We start from the raw sequence: 25,269 nt of genomic DNA, 5'->3' as shown, positions 1-25,269 counted from the left end.
AAATTTTCCAATTATTCTCCATTTGTTAGGATAGATAATATTCATGGCCTAGCGAGGCCTCGGATCGTTGTACCAGCTCTCGCTGAGTAGGGATTTTTTTTCTTTCATTTTTCTGGGCTTGAAGGCCTCCATTAACAAAAAACCAAAACAAAATCTGTAGCTTGTTGATTGACTTGGTTCCACAACTGGATGCCTTTCACAGTAATAGCTAAACAAAACGAATAAACTAAACAAAGAGCTCCACGCTTATATAGTTATCAATTGAACAAAATAGCTAACAAATCTGATTTTTACAAAGAAAAAAAAACAAATCGATTAACTGATCAACATCAAAACGACGCCGATGGTTGCTCCGTTTTTGCGTGGGTTCTTCAAAGACTCTGAGATCTTGCATAAACGCTAATCAAAGACTAAGATCTGCAGAAAGAGAAAAACTTCAAAACCAGAAGAGACTAGAAGAAGAAGACGGGTGAGACTAGAAGAAGAAGAAGATGGAGGTATACCGTATACCTTAGTTAGAAGAAGAATAAGCAATGGGATATATGCATTGTGCGTGATGGGCTGGTTTCCTTCAATTAAATCTCATATAGACCAGATCTAAGAGACTCCTCAGTAGACTAGAAGAGGAAGAGAAGAAAGTGTGCGGCTAGAAAGAGAGGGAAGAGATGGGTAGGTAGAGAAAGGTAGGGTTAGACGTTTAGTATAATATATATATATATATATGCTAGGATGGATACTAAATCAGCCCAAAAAAATAGTACAACAAGAGTACTAACGGGCCTTGCGGGCTTTCTATATTATATTCAAGGCCCGGGCCCGAACCATTTCTCCCAAATCTGAACAAGGCTCGGACCGTACAGGCTGGGTCAACGCGGGTCCTGCCGGATTTTCGGGCTTTTGGGCTTTTTTGCCAAGCCTTAGGTTTATTTTCACGGTGATCTAGCTAGTGTAGAGTTACTCAATCCCTTGGGTACGATACTCTTACTTTTTCCCTTTACTAAAACTTAACCTCCTATACTTGGGAGTAGGAGACATCATACACCAAATTTTCACTTATTTTATACTCAATGATGTCCCCAACACATACCGGCACCCCGACAACAGATAGTGGCACTAATCAACACGTGCCTAGACCGACTGTTGACGCCACCACCTTGATACTTAAAAAAATGCGGGAACTAGAGGAAAGGTTGCTTAGAGATGAGGTTGGCACCCTACCGCCAGCGCAGAATCCACTATTTGCGGCACGGTCAGGTCCATTTACCACAAGAATTTTGCAAACCGTCAGACCCACATATGCAAAGACCCCCAAGATAGCCCAATTTGGCTGCTCAACAGATCCGTTCGTGCACATGGATACATTCAAAAACCAATAATAAGGGATTTGATGACGCAACTCTTTGTTACCTATTCAGCGAAACATTGGATGGCGAGGCAATGAGTTGGTTTTTCGAGTGCCCGCCAGGTTCCATGGACTCATTCTCAGCTTTATCAAATGCATTTCTGTCACGATTCATCCTCATGACGGACATGTATCACAATTCCAGCCAACTATTCAGCATTAACCAAGGTACTGATGAGTCATTAAAATCATTTGTCACAAGATGGAGGATCGCCACATCGAGATGTCGGGATTTGGACAAAACAATGGCGCTGGCAGCCTTCAAGCAGGGACTCCTCAAAGGCAAGTTTTCTATAACATCTTAATTGTAATTGTCCAAACGCCACATATGACCACGTCATGAATGAGGCGGTCCTACATGCCCAAGATGAATACAGCAATTATGGCGCCACACCACCACCACCACAAACTCCACTCAAAACCCCCCAACCTGCCACATTCCAACAAGGAAACACCACCACCACACCGCCTAATGACAAAAAAAGGGAGTGGCAGCAGGGCAACTACCAAGACAAGCGGCAAAAGGATCAGTAGTAGCATAGAAAGGGCAACATATCTTTTCATAATGACCGCTGCGACAATCGTGACAACAGCCACAGTAAGCCCGCCACAAATACTCAAAAATTTGAGGTTTTTACAGTCTTGACGGTGTCATATGAAGAAATATATGATCAGCGCAAGGATCAAATCCCACCACCACCCCCAAGAAAATACCCCAGGGTAGGAAAACCTAGAAACACTAACAAATGGTGCAAACACCATGAAGATAGCGGTCACAACACCAATGATTGCAATGCCCTCAAGACTGCAATCGAGTCATTATACCGCGACGGAAACTTGGAGCAGTACAAAGTCCGACAACTGCAGCCAGTTGCCGCCAACACCGAACCAATGCGGCGGATTAACACCATTGATGGCGGTGCTTTCATAGGCATCTTGTTACACAGAGCAAGAAAGCGTTATGAGTGCGCTAACCACCCAAAAGAAGTATTCAATATCCGCTATGACTGATCCGCCAAAATGGCCAAGACTAGTTGGAAACCAATCACTTTCTCCAAGGAGGAGGAGCGAGGTATTCACTCACCCCATGACGACCCATTTCTGATAGATGTAGTCCTCGACAAGTGGTCCGTCGGAAGGGTACTGGGATAGTGGGTCTGCTGTCAACATCATATTCAACGGCTGTTACAAGCAACTACAGTGCAACAAGAAACTTTTGCAAGACCACGAGCCGCTACACAGTTTCTCCGGAGATGTGACCCGATCTCTGGGGTCAGATTATATGCACCTATCCATTGGGATAGTCCCGTGTATGGTGGAAATACATACTGAATTCATTGTGGTAGATTGCTTCAGCTCATACAATGCAATTATCAGTCGCCCAACTCTCAACAAACTCAAGTGCATCATCGCCGAGTACATGCTACTCATGAAGTTCCTAACACCTAACGGCACTGGCTCCTTCAGGGGAAGCCAATCAATTGCATGAGAGTGTTACTCAACAACGGTGTCAAGGTCAAGAGGCCGAAATGAAATTTTAACGGTAGCCAATACACCACAGTTAACGGACAAAATTGACAACCCTAGAGATGACGAGGAAAAATACTACAAAAAGGAGCTGGTCAACCCAGAAACATTGCTCCGCATTGTAAGCATCTCCGACGAGCACCCAGAGAGAATTGTGGGTATCGGAGCCCAACTCTCCCTTGAGATAGCGGCTGAACTCACCCAGTTTCTAAAAGAAAACGCTACAGTCTTTGCATGGTCATATGCCGACATGCCAGGAATCTCTCCCAACATAAGCTTAGCATCAAGCCATCCTTTTACCCCATCAAGCAGAAGCGACGGGCATTTGACGAAGAAAGATATCGGGCCATCAAGGAAGAAGTAACCAAGTTGCGGGACATAGGCTTCATCCGCCAGGTTCATTATCCACAATGGATCTCCAACATGCTAATGGTAAAGAAACCTAATGGGATGTGGTAGATGTGTGTCGACTTCAAAGGTTTGAATAAGGCATGCCCCAAGGATAGTTTTCCACTACCTCGCATCAACCAGTTGGTTGACACACCAGCTGGGCATGAGCTACTCAGCATGATGGATGCCTTTTCTGGCTACAACCAGATAAAGATGCACCCTGACAACTAGGAGTGCACAACTGTGAAGACCCGAAATTCTCAGTTAAATATTTCGTAATTCGATATTTGTTCAATTATATGATATATGAATTGTGGGCATGATTCGTATGTCGTTGTACGAGAAATATGGTTTCGAATGAGTTTATTTTCGAAACAAACGTTATTTACGGGGGGTCACTAAAATCGAGAAAACTTCCTTCACGAAAGTTGCAGAGCTTGTCGATACGAGTTCGTGCATATGCGGAACGCAAGAATCGGAGTTCATACGAAGAAGTTATCGCATTTGGAAAAGTTTCCATTTTGGGTATATATACCTAGCTATTTTTGGAAATTTCCAAAAATAGCTAGGGTTTCCATTTTTGGCAGCCGCACATTTTTTTCTCTCTCTCTCTCTCCCTCCCGAGCCTGGGCCGAAAACAGAGCAAGGAGTCTCCTGCTCCGTTCTCCCTCCTCCGGCCACCAAACCACACCAAACGACCTCCCACGGCTTCGTCTTGACCTTGCGCAGCTGCCAGTGCGGCAGGAAGCTTGTTTCCATTTCCGGCCGTTTTGAGTGCGAAGTGAATATCTCAAGCTACCGGCCACCAAAACTCGATATTCTTGGCTCATTAGACTCGCCTAAACTTTCTGAACAAGCACCAAGAAGGCTCGGACCTGGGGAGATCGATTTCACCCTCGTCGGAGGCTTCGCCGTTTTCTGAAAATTTTCCGGCCAAACCGGACTGTTTGAGGTATTTTCGATCACTTGCGTTCATTTTCTGAATTCGAGCTAGTTATGAAAGTTGCTCAAAATGATTAAACGAAGAGGAAAAGCTCGGCCCCGACACCATAGGCAGTGGTCGGCGGCGGATCTGTCCATAACTCCGGTGGCCTTTTCCAGCCAGCTCTGGGGGTCCCAAGGGCAGTTTCTGCTCATTTTTATGTTCTACATGTTGATAAGCATGTGAATTTTGGAGATGGTATGATTAAGTTATGAATTTCACAATTTCAATCATTCGATTTGTGATATGTGAAGATCGGACCGTCCGTTAGACTTGTAGTTTGTTATAATGATCGTAGGACTGTCCCGAAGACTTTGTGTGGTCACGGGTGAAGATCCGACCGTTGGATCTTCATATAAGTGCGTTCTTGAATTATACGCTAAGTTAATTATCGTATTTGATTAGGTGATTGATGGTTTGAGTTGGTGGATGATTGGGAACCGTATTTTAAGCTGTTGAGAAGATGCAGCGGGATTGGAGATGAGTAAATCTCACATGGTTCATTTACGGACCGAATTTCCTTATTGCACAATTAATTGTTTTGTGTGAGAAAATGGTTTTAAGAAAATGAAATTTAAAGTATATAAGAAAATGAATTTCTTGGTTTTACTACGAGTGAACTATAGTTGGTATTAGTGGTCATTCCTGAGTGGATGATTACGTATATATATATTTACGTGATTTTATACGGAATGGTGTGACATTGAAATATATGGTTTTTTTGATGATTTTGTTTTTATACTTGAATGAAGGATTTATTTGCCATGATTATTATGATAATTGGTATTGTTGTGAGTATGATTTGGGCGGAGATGTGATATTGTGAATTGGGTGGGATTCTGTTTATATTTTGTTCTACGGACTGAAATGTCCAAAGTTCGATGGTTATAATAACCAAAGTGTTTTGTTCTAAGGGCAGAAATGTCCAAAGTTCGACGGTTATCATTGTGATAAACGAAGTATTTTTGTTTTGCGGGCAGAAATGCCCAAAGTTCGACTGTTATAGTAGTAACCGAAGTATATCGGATGTTTGCACTTGGGCCAAGGTGACAGGTAACGATTCAGATAGAGCTCTAGTCTGTTGTGGGTGTACGGTCATGGTGGTAACTAGGTTATTGCATTATGAGTACTTTGTGCCACGTGAGTTGGGTTGGTGATTAAATTGTTGGGGTTGTTGTGTGTGTTCGGATTGTTGGATTGATTTACTTGAATTAAAAGAATGTGATTTAATAAATCAACCGTTCATTTCTTATTTACTCACGAGCTTTGCAAAAAGCTTACCCGATTTTGTGTTGTTGCATTCCCGGTACACTATTCAAACGGTGTAATGGATAATCCTGCAGGTCAAGATAATCAGGGTGGAGAGCGAGCTGAGTAGAGTAGCGGGGTTGACGTCAGCACTTAACCTATTTTGGTGTGTTGTAGACTCTTTTGAGCGTAACTTTTATTTATGGTGGTATTGTAATATTTGACTCGAGAGATAGTTTGCTACGGGGTTTGTTTTATGTTTTGTAAGACGTTGGTTAAGAAAGAAAAAAAAAATTAAGACGCCATTTATATTGGTTATTATTCATGTTTTGGATTTGAATTTGTTATTCAAAATTCGGAGCGTGACAACAACATTTACCACTAACAAGGGTTTATATTGCTACAATGTCATGCCCTTTGGCCTCAAGAATGCCAGAGCCACGTACCAACGGTTGATGAACGCAATGTTTGTAGAACACTTGGGCAAGATCATTGAGGTATATGTCGACGACATGCTAGTCAAAAGCATAAAAGCTGGTGGTCACGTAGCAAACCTCCGCATCATATTTGCCATATTGCTAGCATATGGAATGCGCCTAAATCCAGAAAAATGTTTCTTCGCGTCACCGCCAGTAAGTTCCTCGGATACATAGTTAGTGAGCGAGGAATCGAGGCTAACCCCGACAAGGTACAGGCGGTCGTAAACATGAAATCTCCGGAGAAAAAAGTTGAGGTACAAAGTCTGTAGGGAAAGTTAACAGTTCTTTCCCGGTTCATCTCCAGGCTTACCGACAAGTGCCTACCCTTCATCAAAGCAATGAAGCGGTCCTATTGCAAAGTGGTTGACTGGACGCTTGATTGTGAAGCAGCATTTCAGGGCCTCAAGGAATACTTGGCTTCCGTTCCGCTACTCTAAACTCCAGTATAGGGCTCAATACTATACATATACCTAGAGGTATCCAAGTTCGCCATCAACTGCCCAATTGTCTGCAGGAAAGCATCAGAAGAATTGCCCGTATTCTACTCCAGCAGAGGAATGAATGGAGCGGAAACAAGGTACCCCCACTTGAGCAACTTGCACTAACACTCATAATGGCCGCTAGGAGGTTGCGTCAATATTTCCAAGCACATACAATCCATGTTCTCACAAATCAACCGCTAAAGCAAGTACTCCAAAGTCCGGAACACTCAGGACGCCTTAGCAAATGGGCAATAGAACTCAGCGAGTTCGACATCGAATACAAGCCAAGAACCGTCATCAGGGGACAGGTTGTTGCTGATTTCATAGCAGAACTAACCGAACCACAGCCGGAACATACCACCGATGCAATGTCAGAGGGCAGCAATTAGCACCCTAAAACCACTCAAGCAAAGACACCATCACAGTGGAATCTCTATGTAGATGGTTCCGCGTGCGCCAAGGCTTGCGGCGCTGGTATCATCCTCATAGGACCAGGGGGACTTAATGTAGAATACGCCCTCAAGTTTGACTTCAAGACCTCCAACAATATGGCAGAATACGAAGCACTTATCGTAGGATTATTGTTCGCCATCGATTGTGGAGCAGAAAGTGTCAACATCTTCAGTGACTCACAGCTGGTGGTCAATCAAGTCAACGATACTTTCCAAGTTAAAGACAAACAACTGGCGGCATACCTGGGGTAAGCCAAGACCCTGCTCGGCAAGTTTAGTTTCTTCAACATCAAACAAATACCCCGCGAAAAGAATGCAAAAGCCGACTCCATAGCACGACTGGCAACAGCTCAACCACATTAGAGTCCCACCGACACTAGGGTGGAGACCCTCGACAAGCCCAACATCACAAAAACTATGGTGGAAATCTACACCATTGAAGTAACCCCAAATTGGATGGATGAGATACTAAAGCACAAACATGACGACACACTGCCATCCGACAAAGTCGAAGCAATATGTACTTACATGAGCATTTGCCAAGCATAATTAGCTATAATGAGCCACGCTCATGCTACCTCCAGCGATACCAACTACCACCAACGGTGTGACCTACGGAAACACAGCCAAGCAGGCTATTGCCTGAGCCCCGACTCACCCCCAGATCATCGCTGACGCGTCGCCATGCGCTGTGCCAAAACAGCATCAGAAGCTCCACAAACTGGGAACTAAAACATATCAGTCCCTCATCGAAAACAAGGAAGAGGTCAGCCTCTTCCCCACCTATAAAAGGTTCACTCCTCTCTCCTTATTAATTACTCATTTACTACTTAGCTACTGTTATTTTGTCAACATAAATACATTGACTAACTTAGGCATCAGAGAAGAGAAAACCGCCCTGCGCGATCTCCCTTTGACGCCCTTTGTATTTTACTTAACATGTAGTGGAAGTCGCGCACTGGACCCGCGTTAACCAAGATTTAGCTACCGCTGAATCTTAGACATTAACATTAGCGTCGTCTGTGGGAATCCTTGAACAAAAGGCCATCCCACCACAACAATTACCATGACTAACGATAGCGGGGGAAACGCTGAAGACCAGGCGGACCAATCCGCCTACCCCCATCCCATCAACCTCGCGGCTAACGTTAACCCAGCGGTTAACGTTAAACGCGCATTATTCAACACTCCAGTCAACCCTAGCGTGGATCCCCAGGGCACACCCCAGGTCTCGCTGACTCAAACTGCAGCGAAAGCTCGACCAGGAAGCAGTCGCCCACAAGGCCAAGACCTTGCCTCTATGTATGAGCTGGCATTGGCGGACCTTCACAAGGCAAACAGGGAGCACGGGCAGGAGCGTAGGGAGAAGGCCGAGGCCCAAAAGGAAGTGGCCACGCTGATGTCAAGATTCGACAAACTGAAGAAGGCGCTGGAGGTAAACGCCAACCTAGCGCAGAGTGAGCAATCGCAGAGCACTGGATGTTGTCGACCCAACCAATCATACAAATGCAGGTACCGCTGAACCCACCCAAGTTATTGGGAATGGGATCACCTCCCCTACCCAAACTAATGCTGGAGCAGGAAGCGGAGTCACAACCACACACCAACAGCTCTGCGACCAGGGCTAGAACTAAAAGTAATCGACCTGCCCCCAGGAGGGAGGTGGTACAGCGGAACCTCCAGGCGGGGCCCGCTGGCGACGCAACCGCCCCAACGCCAATTCTAAATCCGCTCTTTGCTTCTAGGCCAGGGTCATTCACCGCTAGGATCCTACAAGCACATGCAAAGACGCCAAATTATGGCAGCATGACTGACCCTTTCGTCCATATGGACACCTTCAAAAAAGTCACTAACAACAAGGGAATTGATGATGCCACCCTCTGCCACCTGTTCAGCGAAGCGTTAGATAGTGAGGCAATGAGCTGGTTCTTTGAATGCCCACCAGGATCCATCGACTCATTCTATTCACTATCAAACGCTTTCCTTTCTCAGTTCATCCTATTGGCTGCCGGACATCACAACACAACTTAGTTGTCCAACGTCAAGTAGGATGCAGAGTAAACATTGAAGGCTTTTGTCACCAGGTGGTGAGCGGCGGCGTCTCAGTGCCTTGATCTGGATAAAACAATGGCGCTGGCAGCCTTCAATCAAGGACTCCTAAAGGGACCATTTCTCTATCATCTCAATTATAATCATCCAAATGCTGTGTATGACCATGTCATGAGTGAGGCCGTCATCCATGCACAGGCAGAATTCATCACATATGGAGAAACCCCACCATCACCGCCAACGCCGCAAAGTCCATTCAATCCTCCTCCAGCCATCAAGAGACCGCTAACAAAACCTCTACTACGCAGCCAACTGATAAGAAGAGAGAGTGGCAACAGGGCAACTACCAGAGCAAGCGGCAAAAAGACCAGCATTACAAGGGTAACCGCTCATCCCACGGGGATAACCGTAACAAACAGACGAAGTCCTCCCAGCGGTACGCGGTGTTTACAGTCCTCACAGCCTCATATGAAGAAATATACGACCAGTGCAAAGATCAGATCCCACCGCCACCCCCAAGAAAGTACCTAAGAGTAGGAAAACCAAGAAACACTGGCAAGTGGTGTAAATACCACGAGGACAGTGGTCACAACACCAACAATTGCAACACTCTCAAAACGACAATTGAGACTTTGTATCGTGATGGTAAGTTGGAACAGTTCAAGGTGCATCAGCCGCCACCTGTGGTCGCCAACATCGGGCCTATGCGCCTCATCAACACCATCGACGACGGTGCTCCAATCACCAACATGTCTCATAGGGCAAGAAAGCTCTATGCACGCGCTAACCACCCCAAAGAAATTTGCAACATTCGCTATGAGAGATCAGCTAAACTCCCGCGGTCTGGTTGGGAACCTATTACCTTCTCAGAGGAAGAAGAGAGCGGAGTGCATCTACCCGACGACACGATCCATTCTTGATCTCTTTAATGGCTGCTACAACCAACTCCAGCGGAATAAAAAATTATTCCAAGATCATGAGCCACTGCTCAGCTTCTCTGGTGACGTCACACAACCACTCGGTTCTAACTACATGCGACTAGTTATCGGTGCTAGTCGATGCATAGTGGAGATACATACGGAGTTCATTGTCGTCAACTGCTTCAGTTCATATAATGCCATCATCGGTCGACCGGCGCTCAACAAGCTGAAGTGCATCATAGCCGGATACATGCTTCTTATAAAGTTCCAAACGCCTAATGGCACAGGCTGTGTGAAGGGAAGTCAGCAATTGGCATGAGAATGTTATTCAACAACTGTATCACGGTCGACACGCCGCCATGAGATACTAACGGTGGGAAACCATGAGTCAGTGACAAATATTTTTGAGGATCCTAGGGATGACGAGGAGAAATATGTGAAAAAGGAGCCTGTCAACCCAGAAACATCTTTGAGGGTTATCAACATCTCTGACGAGCACCCTGAGTGGACTGTCCGCATCGGCGCCCAGCTAGCCCCAAAGATAGTGATAGAACTCACTCAGTTTCTACGAGAAAACGCCGCCGTCTTCGCATGGTCCTACGCTGATATGCCGGGCATCTCACCGGAGATCATCACGCATAAGTTAAGCATCAAACCATCCTTCTATCCGATCAAGCAGAGGCAAAGGGCATTCAATGAAGAGAGATACCGCGCAATAGGGGAAGAGGTCGCCAAGCTTCAGGGCATTGGGTTCATCTGCCAAGTCAATTACCCTCAGTGGATTTCCAACTTGGTCATGGTCAAGAAACCTAGCGGAAAGTAGCGGATGTGTGTAGACTTCAAGGGTCTTAACAAGGCATGCCCCAAGGACAGCTTCCCGCTACCTCGTATCGACCAACTGGTTGACGCTATAGCGAGGCATGAGTTGCTCAGCATGATGGACGCCTTCTCAGGATACAATCAAATCAAGATGCATCCCAGCGACCAAGAATGCACCACCTTCACAACCGACAAGGGCCTATACCGTTACAATGTCATGCCTTTCGGTTTGAAGAACGTTGGGGCAACATACCAGTAGCTGATGAATGCCATGTTCGCGGAACACCTTGGCAAAATAATAGAGGTATATGTGGACGACATGTTGGTCAAAAGCATCAAAGCCAGCGGACACGTGGCGAACCTCCGTATCATATTCGCCATTCTCTTGGCCTATGGTATGCGCCTCAACCCCGAGAAATGTTTCTTTAGCGTCCCCGCCAGCAAGTTGTTGGGATACATTGTCAGCGAACGAGGCATAGAGGCTTACCCTGACAAGGTGCAAGCCATCCTCAACATGAAGTCCCGGAATGGAAGTGCACGTTCAGAGCCTACAGGGAAAACTAACCACCCTTTCTCGGTTCATCTCCAGACTGACTGACAGATGCCTCCCATTCTTCAAGGTTCTGAAGAGGACCCACAAGAAAGTAATTGACTGGACCCTAGATTTTGAGGCGGCATTCCAAAGCTTGAAGGAGTACTTGGCAGCAGTCCCACTTCTTTCCATTCCTGTACAGGGTGAGATACTATACATCTACCTAGCGGTAAGCTGTGCCATTGTATGACGAGAGGGCCAGGAGGAACTCCCAGTATTCTACGCCGGCAGAGGCATGAACGGAGTGGAGACAAGATATACCCCCCTAGAACAGCTCGCTCTCGCACTCATTGTCGCCGCTAGACGCCTCCGCCAATACTTCCAGGCCCACACAATTCATGTCTTAACAAATCAGCCACTGAAGCAGGTAATGCAGAACCCTGAGCACTCCGAGTGCCTCAGCAAGTGGGCCATCGAGCTCAGCGAGTTCAACATTGACTACAAGCTAAGGACCGCCATGAAAGGCCAGGCTGTGGCAGATTTCATCGCTGAGCTCACCGTGCGTCAGGATGAACCCAACCTAAGGGCAGAGGCCAACATAGAAATGGTAACCGCTAAGGAACCAGCCCCCCAGCAGCAGTCAGACTGGAACCTCCATGTGGATGGCTCCGCCTGCGCTAAGGCTTGCGGTGCCGGAGTTATCTTGACCGGACCAGGCGGACTGAACGTGGAATACGCGTTAAAGTTCAACTTCACAGCCTCAAACAACATGGAGGAGTATGAAGTGCTCATTACAGGCTTACTCGTCGCCATCGACTTAGGGGCTGACAGTGTCAACATATTCAGCGACTCCCAGCTAGTCGTTAACTAGGTCAACGACAACTTCCAGGCCAAGGACCAACAGTTAGCGGCATACTTGGGGTATGTCAAGACGCTTCTCAAAAAGTTCAAATTTCACACCATCACACGGATCCCCAAGGAAAAGAATGCCAAGGTTGATTCACTGGCCAGACTAGCAACCGCTTAACCACACCAAAGTCCAGCGGACACAAGGGTAGAGTGCCTTGAAAAGCCAAGCATCACAAAAACCCTAACGGAAATCTTCAACATTGATGTGAACCCCAGTTGGATGGATGAAATAATCGATTACAAGCGCAATGGAACACTGCCAACTGACAAGGTCGAAGCAAGGCAACTTAAGCGGAGAGCAACCCACTATAACATCCAGAATGGCAAGTTGTACCGCTAGGGGTTCACCCACCCCAACCTCCGGTGTCTGACCCCAAAGGAGGGAAAAGTCGTTATTGCAATGATACACGCCAGAGAATGTGGAAACCACTCGGGCTCCATATCTCTGGCCAATCGCATAATACGACAAGGCTACTTCTGGCCCACGCTCGGCGACGAAGCCAGAAGGGTGTCAAGGTCTTGCCACAAATGTCAACAATTATAGGTATTTAGGTCCTTCGACTCTTGAATGGCTATCTTCTTGGAATGATATTTCATAGGAAGAGACCAAAGTATTTTCTTGACTATTCTGTGTTGAGGTATGGGATCTCCTAAGTTGAAACAACCATTCACAACAACACTGAGCCTAGTATAGAAATCAGCAAACTTGTCATCATCACCCATCTTCATATTTTCAAATTGTTGGATCAATTGTTGAAGCTTGGATTCTCGAACAGCTGTAGTGCCTTCATGAGTAACTTGGAGAATATCCTATGCTTGCTTTGCAGAGCAACAATGAGAAATAAGCTGAAATTTATCAGAGGAAACCGCTGTGAAGATAGAGTTTAATGCTTTCTGATTATTTATACTCTTGGTGTTCTCATCTGCAGTCCATTCACTCATAGGCTTCTTAACTTTGGCTTCAACAGTAGAACTACCCTCTCCAGTCTCTTTTCTGTCTAACTTTTCAGTCTTAGTCGGATATTCCCAACCACTTTCGATAACAGCCCATACAGCTACATCCTTTGCCCACAAAAAAGCTTTCATCTTAGCCTTCCATGCTGCATAGTTTGTTTTGTCATCAAGAAACGGAGGGTGACTTGTTGACCCAGCTGCACGATCACTTATACCTTCCATTCTGTTTCCTTTGAGGATCTCACAAAGTCCGTCTAGTGACCTGCTCTGGTACCAATTGAAATTACATAATGGATATATGTATTTCCCAACTAAAGCAACTGATCAATATGTCAACAACTTTAGAAATCAGTCTTAGGAGTGCAAGCCTGTTCACATCCTAATATAGGATTACAATAGAACTCGAGTCCTAATCGAAGATTCAGATCTCTGATGATATTATGATTTATTCAATTTTCCAAACCATCCAAAGTAAAATCATCAAACATAACACAAGATCTGTTGATGCAGTAAAACCCTCCAAAGAGGTAAACAACTGCTGGCACTATGCCGGTGAAGAAATCACTATATGAATATAAAAGTACATAAAGATCTTACACAACTCATCTACTAGAACCAATCTAGTGGGCAGCGGTGTCTTCTCGTCTTTGCTACTTTCAGATCAATGAACTTGTTCTCCTTTCTCAATCTTGAGATGACACAACTCTCACCTCGGTTGTCAATCACCTCAAGGTTCAAATCATGCATGAACTACCAACACACATGAAGCATAAAACTAGAAAGCTTTTTTTGACAGAAAAAGCTTGGGATTTGATAATCCTTCAAAAGCTAAACAAGGAACAGCTTATGAAGGATTCTCACATGAAACTTTAGCTCAATGCTTTCTGAAGATAAAGGTAGAAAACTCTCAAGAAGGCAACGACTAAATATTCTGATATGTTCCACACCTTGAACAACCCTAAGAGAAACATATATATATATAGGAGAGTACGAGTTAGGGTTTCTGATGTACATGGGCTTCATGACGTCTTTTAAAAAGCATGGATTAAAATAGAATCATCATTTAAAAAAGCCCATAAACCAATTTAAGAAAGTTTGAATGCTTTGGATAAAATCTTTTGAAAATTCACAGATCAGTACAATAGGATTGAAAAGAGGATCGCATCCTATAATAGGATTTAAAGGCAAGTTCAGTCCTAACCACTTTACAAGCATGCACATGTATGCAAGACATACCTGATTGATGAGAGTTGTGCATGAAGCTTGAAGCATTCCATTCTTCTAAGGATCTAAGAGTAGAAAGTTATTACATGAAAACATGGCTCTTGGTTGTTGTGCATAGGACATGCCGATCAAATAAACATTGCACTAACATATTTTCTCGAAGTCCCTCTGTGTTAGCTCAATATATATTGTTTGCCTGTTTTGTAGTAGCTGAAGTTTCTAACTTTTGGACATTTGATTCTCCATCATACTTGCTAAAATCTGATTACATCATCAAGAACTTGGAAATAATATATACTTGGTGTTCACTGGCAGGGGAAACTCCCTCATACCACCTCGCTCCCTTCTTAATGGCTTATAAGCAAGTTTTTGCTCACTAATGTTCATGTTGCAGCGTGTGGAATGCAGAATGAAATGAACGCATACGAGGGCATGACTTGAGTAACTAAAATGATTAAGGTAATTTCATACTGCTGCAAGCATACTAAGGAGAAGAGGTTTTCAGATTGCTTAGTTAATTAGATAATTACATAAACTAACTAGACCATGCTAACTCTGGATAGTTTTGATCGAGTGAGTCTACTTTTGGACCCAAGTGTTAGATTGAACAGTAATTACTAGCCAAGTAGTTACAGTTTAAACCTAAACCACAGTGTTTTACAGATTATGCCATTCATATTGGTATAAAAGTGCAGACAAGTACGATATTGCATGACTACAAGTATGATATGCATTCAAATTTGAGATGCATTCAAATTTACTTTCATGTTGTTCTCCACTCATAAAAGAGACTACTGGTTCCAGCCACTTATACACGCATGTTAAACCATAATCTTATGATATTTTAAGTGGAATTTAATTAATAAATAAGAAACAAAATTGATCATAGTCAAGGACTCTGGGACTCACTTTGAAATATATGATCTTAGATGGGGAGCCCTTTTAATAAGGACTTTCTAATCAACGGTTTGGGAGACCCACTTTTCGATTACACTATGGCAAATAAACCGTTAAATATTTATGTATGCAGGAGGCCAGGAGTAGATCACTTCTGAAAATTCTTCCAAATTGCTAATTGTTAAGGTACATAACTAGATCAAATCAATGGACAAACCAAATCTGTCAAACATGAACCGTTCATGTTCATAATTGATAAATCATGATTATGAATATCTTAACGATTTTCAATTTGGTTGAAAAATTGCATAAATAATCTATACATGCATATCTAAACATCTAACGGTTGATTTGCGGAAATATAACCGAAAAATGAGTTTAACACAAAAGTCATCGACTAGTGCTCATTTTAATGGTCCTCATTAGAAGGGTTCCCATCTTAGATGATTTTTAAATTAAACAATGACTACAGGTCAAGCAGTTGCAATCTAAATCCCCCAAACCCTACTCATCTGCAAAATATGCATGCCTTTCAAATTAAATTTATGTTGCGTTACCACACCTAACATACTAGCTAGTGGCAGAGCACAGTTAATCAAAGTTACTAGCTAGTGGATTTGATGCTTTACTCGGTAGAGCAATTTACATCTACATTTTCAGTGTCAATATGAAAACGATGAGCATCTCTTTTTTCATAGGACATAAAACCCTGAGTTGCTCGCATGCACTTTCAGAAACCTTAATTGAAACTCTGCTTGAATTTGAAGGCTATACAAGGCTTAATTGAAACTCTGGTGGGTGGAGCCACCGTACAGAGCATAAATTGCAGTTTCTTCTCTACACCCACGGGAAACACACATCTGGTGGTTATCCTCATGCATATTCCTCAAAGCTGCTGCATAAGAATAATTAATGAAGATGATAAAGTAATTGAAAGTGATAAAATTATAAGTATTAAATAATATATTTTAATTTAAGTGGAGCAATTGTTTCTTAGCCTTTAGATTAATATGGTTGGGATCCAATGGTTACTGACCAGATGATCCTTGGTCAGTAGGTGACCAGGAGAACGGGACTGATACACCTACTACAACTCTGACTACACCTGCTGTATTTAAATTACAACTCTGACTACACCTGCTAAGTGGGTATCTCCGCCTTTGGCCAATGATGTGTGTTTCTTGCTTTCTGTTGGTGAAATTACAATAAAAATTATAATTTCTATATGCGAAACTCGTTGACAATAGGCTGAAGCGCGGGTATCTCGCTCTCTTTAATGAGATTCAAGCCCTCTGCGGAACAATGCTGGTGCACCAGAAATCTCTTGACTTGTCCCCTCCAGGATACAATAGCCCAACAATAATTGTACGGTCTCACACCAATCTGCACAAATTGGAGGAACCCAAAGCTCCACCAAAAGAACACCTTTCTTTGGCCAAAAGAACAAAAAACACTTTGGCGTTTTTTGAGAGAAAGTTGATGGGTGAATAACAGAGTAAGAGTTTGATATATGTTAGCATGCAACAAATGGTGCTATTTATAGGCTTTTAGGACACTCCCTACAATTAATAGGGTAGTAACCAAATGTCATAGGTTACAAAAATTAAAACCCAAAATAAATCAAAATAAAACACCATGAGTTACAAAATAAAATTCAAAATAAATTCAGAATTTAAACACACAAATAAATTCAGAATTTAAACACAAAATAAATTCACCCAAATTTAATTTCAATAATAAATAAAATATTAAAATGTTACAACATTCCCCCACTCATTTTAATATTTTACAAACAAATATAAACCAAAGTTACCGGCCAAAGACAAACCATTATGTGTCATGAAGGTGTGCTCTGCATTGAACCTTCACTTAGTGAAACAGCAATCTCTACTCCAGAGTCGATAGTGGTCTCAGACTTGAACTACAACTGCTTAAGGGAAAATAAGAACTACTGCTCACACATAATAATTCAGGTGTTAATATGAGCTTTATTAGCCAGCACGTTACGGCCTTGTACTTATCCCGGTTTTCATGAGTATATTTCAAGAATAAGCCCAATTCTCATAGAGAGCGGCCCCACTCTCACACTCATATAGGTAAACTCCGTCAAGGATGCTCTTGTAACTATAACATCCCACTCATATGAGCTACAGATTTTATTAAGAGTTTTAAGTGAACTCAACCTTCATATACGTTACAAGATTAATGCACTTACATCATAGGGATGAGTAAGAAAATATAGTGTATTTTTCTTACGGCCACCTTATGATTCGTTTTTCCCATTGAACCCAGTTTTTAGGATCTCTAATCACCGGGTTGGGTGTCCTCATATATGGTTCATGACGATATAGGCTTCAATCCCATCCCCCTCGATGTACTCCAGACCTTATCCCTTGCCAATCCCTTAGTTAAAGGATCTGCAAGATTATCACATGACTTAACATAATTCACATTAATAATTCCATCACTCAAATATGATCTCATAGTATTGTGTTTTCTTCTTATAGGTCTAGATTTACCATTATAATAACAGTTATTTACTCTACCAATAGCTGCAGTGCTATCACAATGAATCAATATAGGTGGTATAGGTTTCCCACAAGGGAATTTCATGCAATAAATCTCTCAACCAATTTGCTTCTTCACTTGCTGAAGCTAGAGCAATAAGTTCAGCTTCCATGGTTGAATTAGATATTATTGTTTGCTTCTTTGATTTCCAACAAATAGCACAACCACCTAATGTAAAGATATAACTAGTGGTAGAAAGAGAATCACCTGACAGAGTATTCCAATCGGCATCACAAAAGCCTTCAAGTACAGCAAGATATTTTTTATAAAATAATCCACAATTTTTAGTACCAAGAAAATATTTCATAACACGCCCAATAGCATGCCAATGTTCTTTACTTGGTTTACTTGTGAACCTGCTAAGTACTCCAACTGCATATGCAATGTCAGGTCTAGTGCAGTCAGTTGCATAGTGCAAACTGCCAATTATGCTAGCATATTCCTTTTGATTAATCACATCATTTTCACTCTCAACAGGAAATAAGTGAACACTAGAATCAAAAGGAGTAGACACATGCTTATGACCAACATAATCATATTTTTTCAAAATTTTCTGAACATAATGTGGCTGATCAAGAAAAATACCATCACATGTTTTTGTTATTTTCATGCCCAAAATAACATTACCCTCACCAAGATCTTTCATATCAAAATTGCTCTTAAGCATAGTTTTTGTCTCATCAATTACATGCAAATTTGAGCCAAAAATTAGTAGATCATCCACGTAGAGACTAATAATAACATGTGAATTTTTCCAAGATTTATAATATATGCACTTGTCACATTCACTTGATTTATAACCATTTTCAATCATGCAGGAATCAAATTTTGCATGCCACTGTTTAGGAGCCTGCTTTAAACTATAAAGGGATTTAGATAACTTACATACCTTGTGCTCTTGACCAGGTTCTATAAAACCTTCTGGTTGGTCTATATAGATCTCTTCATCTAAATCGCCATTTAGAAAAGCTGTTTTCACATCCATTTGATGAATAATCAAATCATGAATTGCAACAATAGCAATCAATAATCTAATTGATGTAATCCTTGTAAGTTGTAACCGGACAAAAAGTATCAAAAAAGTCTAGATCAGGTTTTTGCTTAAAGCCTTTAGCAACAAGTCTAGCTTTATATTTGTCTACACTTCCATCCGGTTTGAGCTTTTTTCTAAGGACCCATTTACACCCAATGGTTTTAAAACCTGTTGGTAAATCTACTAATTTCCAAGTATTATTAGAAATTAGAGACTCCATTTCACCATTCATAGCCACTTTCCAGAAAATTGCATCTGGTGATGATAAAGTTTCATGTAAAGAAATAGGATTTTCCTCAACATTATAAACATAATAGTCAGGGCCAAAATCTTTTTCAACTCTAGCTCTCTTACTTCTTCTAGGTTCATTTTCATTAGTTTCTTGTATATGCAAATTAGAAGAAGAAGAACTAGGTTGTGTAAAAATATTTTCTCTAGATTCTTGACCCCATTATTTTTCGATTTAAAAGGAAATTTTTCTTCATGAAAAATTGCATCACCAGATTCAATCACAACATGATTTTCAACATCAAGAAATCTATAGGCTATACTATTTAAAGCATATCCAACGAAAACACAAGTAGTAGCTATAGTACCCAATTTTGGTCTTTTAGGGTCAGTTAACCTCACAAAGGCTAGACGACCCCAAACTCTAAGATAACCCAAATTTGGTTTATGCCCCTTCCACACCTCAAAAGGTGTAATTTTTGTATTTTTATGTGGCACTCTATTCAACACATAACAAGCAGTTAAAACTGCTTCACCCCAAAGATTAGAGGGAGCACCTGAATTAATCAACATGGCATTTGTTAACTCAATCAAAGTTCTATTTTTTCTTTCTGCCACACCATTAGATGCAGGTGAATAAGGTGGAGTAACTTCATGAATCACTCCTAAAGATTGAACAAAAGAATTGAATTCAGAAGAATCATATTCTCTCCCTCTATCACTTCGGAGCCTTTTAATTTTTCTACCAAATTGATTTTCAACCTCAAAGAGGAACTCTTTAAATTTGGCAAAAGCATCACTTTTATTTTTCAACAAATAGACATAAGCATATTTGGAACAATCATCAATAAAAGTGATAAAATACCTGTTACCTCCACGAGTTAAAACTCCTTCAAATTCACACAAGTCTGTATGAATTAATTCCAATAGCTCGGTATGCGTTTCAACATTTTTGTGAGGCCTTCTAGTAATTTTTGCTTTACTGCAAGTCTCATATTTTTCAAAATCTTTTTGCATTGAAGGAATTAAACCCAAGCTACTCATGATTCCCACATATCTACCATTTATATGACATAAACGTGCATGCCAAAAATTCAAAGAAGAGAGCATATAAACTGAGGTAGATGTTTTATTATTATTCTCAATATTCAATTTGAGCATGCCATCACAAGCATAACCTTTGCCCACAAATACACCTTTTTTGGTGATCACATATTGGTCAGATTCCATAGTTTGTTTAAAACCCGCCTTATTAAGAAGATAACTAGACATCAAATTTTTTCTCATGGAGGGTGCATGCAACACATCTTTCAAAGTTAGCACCCTACCAGAAGTAAATTTGAGTTCCACCTCACCAGTTCCAAGCACATGAGTAGTATGTGAATCTCCAAGCATAACTGTTTTGGGCTTCTTAAAAGGAGTGTATTTCTTGAACTAATCTTTATCATAGCAGATGTGCCTATTAGCACCACAATCTGCCCACCATCCTTCAACACTTTGAACCATATTTACATCAGTTATCATTACCACATATGGTTCTTCAATGACGTGAGCTTGAGGAATAGCCTCACGTTTTCAATAATTGCAATTTCGAGCAATATGCCCACTTTTGCCACAAACATAACAACAAGTATATTGTTGCTTATTTTCTGAAGGAGGATATTGGTTCTTATTCACATAGCTTGGTTTGCCTTTATTTTGTTGGTGAGGTTTACCAACTTTTTTCATATTTTTCTTCTTTGGCTGCATATGAGAATTTTTATGAAAATGACCAATGGGCATATTATTATTGGAAGATACTAAATTTACCTTGGAGGTGTCATTATTTGTATCTTGCATAAGAACATCTTGACCTCTTGCTTCCTCCTCAACGCGGATGAGAGTCGTCAAGGTCTCCAAGGAAATCTCCTTTTGTTTATGATGCATGGATTTTTGAAACTCTTTCCATGAAGGTGGAAGTTTATCAATGATACCAACCACCACTAGATTTTCACCAATTTTGACACCTTCAGATGTAACTTCGGCTACAATCATTTGGAAGTCTTAGACTTGCTCCTCAACCGACTTGCCATCCACCATTTGATAGCGGAAAAAACGGCTTGCAGCATATTTTTTCACACCAGCTTCCTCGGTGTCATATTTGCTCTGTAATGTTTTCCAAATTTTCTTGACAGAAGAATATGTTGTATCATAATAATCATAAAAATGATCAGCAAGGCAGTTCAAGAGATAGTACCGACAATTATACTCATCTTTTTGAAATTTTTCAATTTTTTCTTCATGAGCAAGGAGTTCATCATCCTTAATGCCTTCGGTACTCTTCTTTGATGGATTCTTCTCCCTTAGCACATAGGCAACTTTGAGAAGATTAAGGTAGAAGAGAACTTTTCCCTTCCATCTCTTGAAATGTGCACCTTTAAAGCGGAAAGGCTTGTTGAGATCTCCCATATTGTCAAACGAGTTCTCTTGAGTATGCTCCATCTTTACTGAATCTCCTTAAAATTGTTGGTGAAATTACAATAAAAATTATAATTTCTATATGCGAAACTCGTTGACAATAGGCTGAAGCGCGGGTATCTCGCTCTCTTTAAGGAGATTTAGGCCCTCTGCGGAACAATGCCGGTGCACCAGAAATCTCTTGACTTGTCCCCTCCAGGATACAACAGCCCAACAATAATTGTACGGTCTCACACCAATCTGCACAAATTGGAGGAACCCAAAGCTCCACCAAAAGAACACCTTTCTTTGGCTAAAAGAACAAAAAACACTTTGGAGTTTTTTGAGAGAAAATTGATGGGTGAATAACAGAGTAAGAATTTGATATATGTTAGCATGCAACAAATGGTGCTATTTATAGGCTTTTAGGACACTCCATACAATTAATATGGTAGTAACCAAATGCCATAGGTTACAAAAATTAAAACCCAAAATAAATCAAAATAAAACACCATGAGTTACAAAATAAAATTCAAAATAAATTCAGAATTTTTTTTTTTTTTGGATAAAAAAGAACTTTATTAATAATGAAATATTATAACGATTTGTGGAACAATAATCGTCAAAAGTACACCGACATGGTGACTATTACCCGAATAGTGATCCAACTAGACTTCGCAATGGAAATCCACACTGACAAACTGATGGAGCCAAGAAGGCCCCGACTCCAAACAAAGTAAAGGTTGACTAACGTTTAACGCCTCTTTTGCAAGCCGGTGGGCAACCTTGTTACCTTCCCTCTTCACAAAGTGGCAACTACGAATGGGAAAAGACTTAACTAAAAACTTAACTTCGTCAATAATATGACCTTCAAAACTTAGATCATCAGAACTATCATGTTGAGTGTTGATGACTGAAAGAGCATCACCTTCAACCTCCAGGTTTGAGAATCCAACGTGGATCGCAAAGCGAAGTCCATGTAATAGTGCTAAGGCTTCTACTGACCTGGGAGGAATATTGCCCACCTGTGGAACAGCTAAAGCCCCTTTTAACAACCCTTGATGATCCCTGAACACCATGCCCAGTCCACATACTCCATTTTTCACATCACAAGCCCCGTCAAAATTCATCTTCAGAGACACTACTCTTGGAGCTGTCCAAACCACTCGATTTTGGAGACATGTTACATTTCCAGCTTTATTTGAATCCCTTATATGCACACCATGATTTTGCCACTCACCAGCTAAGCTAGTAATCTCAGTAGGGTCCATTGTCTTTTCTCCATGTCGAGAAAGATTTCTATTTCGCCAAAGCCACCAAGCTATAGAACAAAAATAATCAAACTTGTTGCCTACTGCAGTTGAAAGAACATGGAGCACAAAATCCATAAAGGTAGGTTCTTGCCACACTTTGCATACCCCACGTAGAAAAGTCTTCTTCCATGTTTTTTTTCTTTTGGACACTCCCATAATACATGCAAGACCGACTCCACAAGGTGACCACACTGCCAACAGCAAGAATCTTCCTTCTTTTCAAATTTTCCACGCATGGCAAGAAATTTTGCATTGCTCTCCACATAAATACTTACACTTTATGTTGTGTATTGATGCTCCAAATTCTCTCCAACACTTCCTTCACTCTATTTGAGCTCGAACTAGGCTCAGCTCCCCCTTTACATTCATGCATATCTTTCGCAACCCAGTATCCAGACTTCACGCTATATACTCCATTTTTGGTGTAATGCCATACCAACTTGTCTGGAGTAGTCCTTAAACCAAGTGGTATACTCAGAATCATATCAGCTTCATAGTGCAAGAAAGTAGCTTTAATCAAAGGGACATTCCATGCTCCAGAACTGTGAATAGAGACTCTACCTTTTGCTTCCCCGAAAGTGAGACCGGGCTAACCACTTTAAAGTGAATCGGATAAGGCATCCACCGGTCAGAAATTATACTCACCCTCTTTCCATCACCAATCCTCCACCTTGTCCCTATCAATCACCTGTTTACCCCAAAGCAGACCCCTCCAGATTGCAGACGGAGTATGTCCCAATGTCGCGTTCAAGAAACATGTATCTGGAAAATACTTGGCTTGGAGTAGAGTACTAACCAAGGAGTGCTTCCCCCAGTAAATCCACCAAACCGTCTTTGCCAACATAGCTTGGTTAAACGCCTGTAAATCCCGGAATCCTAGTCCTCCTTCCTCCTTTCTTCTACACAACTTATCCCAGCTACACCAATGGATGCCTCTCGAATCCCCTCCTTTCCCCCACCAAAATTTACTAACCTTGGATTGGAATTTCCTACAAACTCCCACTGGCAATTGGAAAACACTCATAGAATAAGTGGGAATAGCTTGAGCCATTGCTTTAATTAGCACAAGCTTACCCGCTTTTGAGAGAAACTTCCCTTGCCACCCTTGTAGATGAAAATCCAACCTATCATGCAACTTCTTAAAGACATCTTTTTTATTTCTCCCAATGGTTGTCGGTAATCCCAAGTACTTCTCATGAAATACAACTACAGGTACATCGAGAATTTCTATTACTTCATTCTTCACATCTTCAGCGACATTGGGTCCAAAAGATAGAGCAGACTTTTGGAAATTAATTCGTTGACCTGCTGCATTCTCATAAAGGAGAAGGCATTGTTTCAAAGTAACGCAGTCCTGCACCGTTGCGTTAGTAAATAACAAACTATCGTCTGCAAAAAGCATATGACAAATTGATGGTGCGCTAGGAGTCACTCTAACCCCGTTAATGAGAGCCATATCATCTGCATGTTGCAGAAGCCCAAATAATCCTTCCGATACGAATAGAAATAAATATGGAGATAATGGATCCCCTTGCCGGATTCCTCTAGATGGCTTGAAGAACCCCACATGTTGACCTTTCCATAGTATTGAGAAGGATACAGAAGTCACACATTTCATGATTAAATTCACCCACTCCTGCACAAAACCTAGCTTTAACTTCACCTCTCTCAGAAAGCTCCACTCAACCCTGTCATACGCTTTACTGATATCCAATTTAAGTACCATTTTGGGTGACACCGTGTTCTTCTGTGTTCTGATGGAATGGACTGTCTCAAACGCTGCAATTACATTATCTTGTATATTTCTACTGGGAACAAAAGCGCTCTGAGTACAAGAAATAACATCTGGGAGAAACCTCTTTAATCTGTTAGCTATTGTCTTGGAGATGAGTGTAAACAATGGAACAAAGACTAATGGGTCTAAATTCAGTCACATGCTTGGGGTTTGAGCACTTCGGAATAAGAGAGATTAATGTATGATTAAACTCACCAATATCCTTGCCATCATTTAACACCTCTAGACAAAAATCACAAACACAGTTGCCAAAAATGTGCCAATAATTCTTGAAAAATAATGTCGACAACCCATCAGGCCCTGGTGACTTTTGTGCTGCCATATGTTTCAAGGAAACCTCAATCTCCCATCTTTCAAACTTTCCAGCAATTTAGTATTCATCTCATTAGACACACAACTTGGAATTTTATTAAGTACCAAGTCAAGGTTACCACATCCCTCCGTGGTATACAGCTTCGTGAAGAAAGACATAAAGACTGCTTGTACTTCATGTAGTTCCTCATATCAAATACCATTCTCATCCTCCACTCCTTGCACCTTGTTTTGCTTACCCCGCCCCTTTGCATAAGCATGGAAAAACTTGGTATTTTTGTCACCCTCTTGAACCAATCTATCCTAGATTTTTGCTTC

General features: G+C 41.6%; 1 protein-coding gene and 1 long non-coding RNA gene across 2 annotated transcripts; both read right to left on the bottom strand.

The window, feature by feature from the left end:
* Positions 1 to 222: 222 nt before the first annotated feature.
* Positions 223 to 638, bottom strand: LOC121052215. Its single transcript, XR_005808474.1, has 2 exons — positions 511 to 638; positions 223 to 417 (listed from the first exon to the last, which is right to left on the bottom strand). It is a non-coding gene; the product is annotated as an uncharacterized LOC121052215 (long non-coding RNA).
* Positions 639 to 22,199: 21,561 nt separating this feature from the next.
* Positions 22,200 to 22,802, bottom strand: LOC112203399. The gene has a single exon (XM_024344375.1). The coding sequence runs from the start codon at positions 22,800 to 22,802 to the stop codon at positions 22,200 to 22,202; it is 603 nt and encodes a 200-aa protein (XP_024200143.1).
* Positions 22,803 to 25,269: the final 2,467 nt, after the last annotated feature.

This window comes from Rosa chinensis, chromosome 1, assembly GCF_002994745.2.
Source record: "Rosa chinensis cultivar Old Blush chromosome 1, RchiOBHm-V2, whole genome shotgun sequence".
NCBI lineage: Eukaryota > Viridiplantae > Streptophyta > Magnoliopsida > Rosales > Rosaceae > Rosa > Rosa chinensis.
The sequence above is the reverse complement of the archived record's forward strand: the minus strand, read 5'-3'. Positions and strand labels throughout refer to the sequence as shown.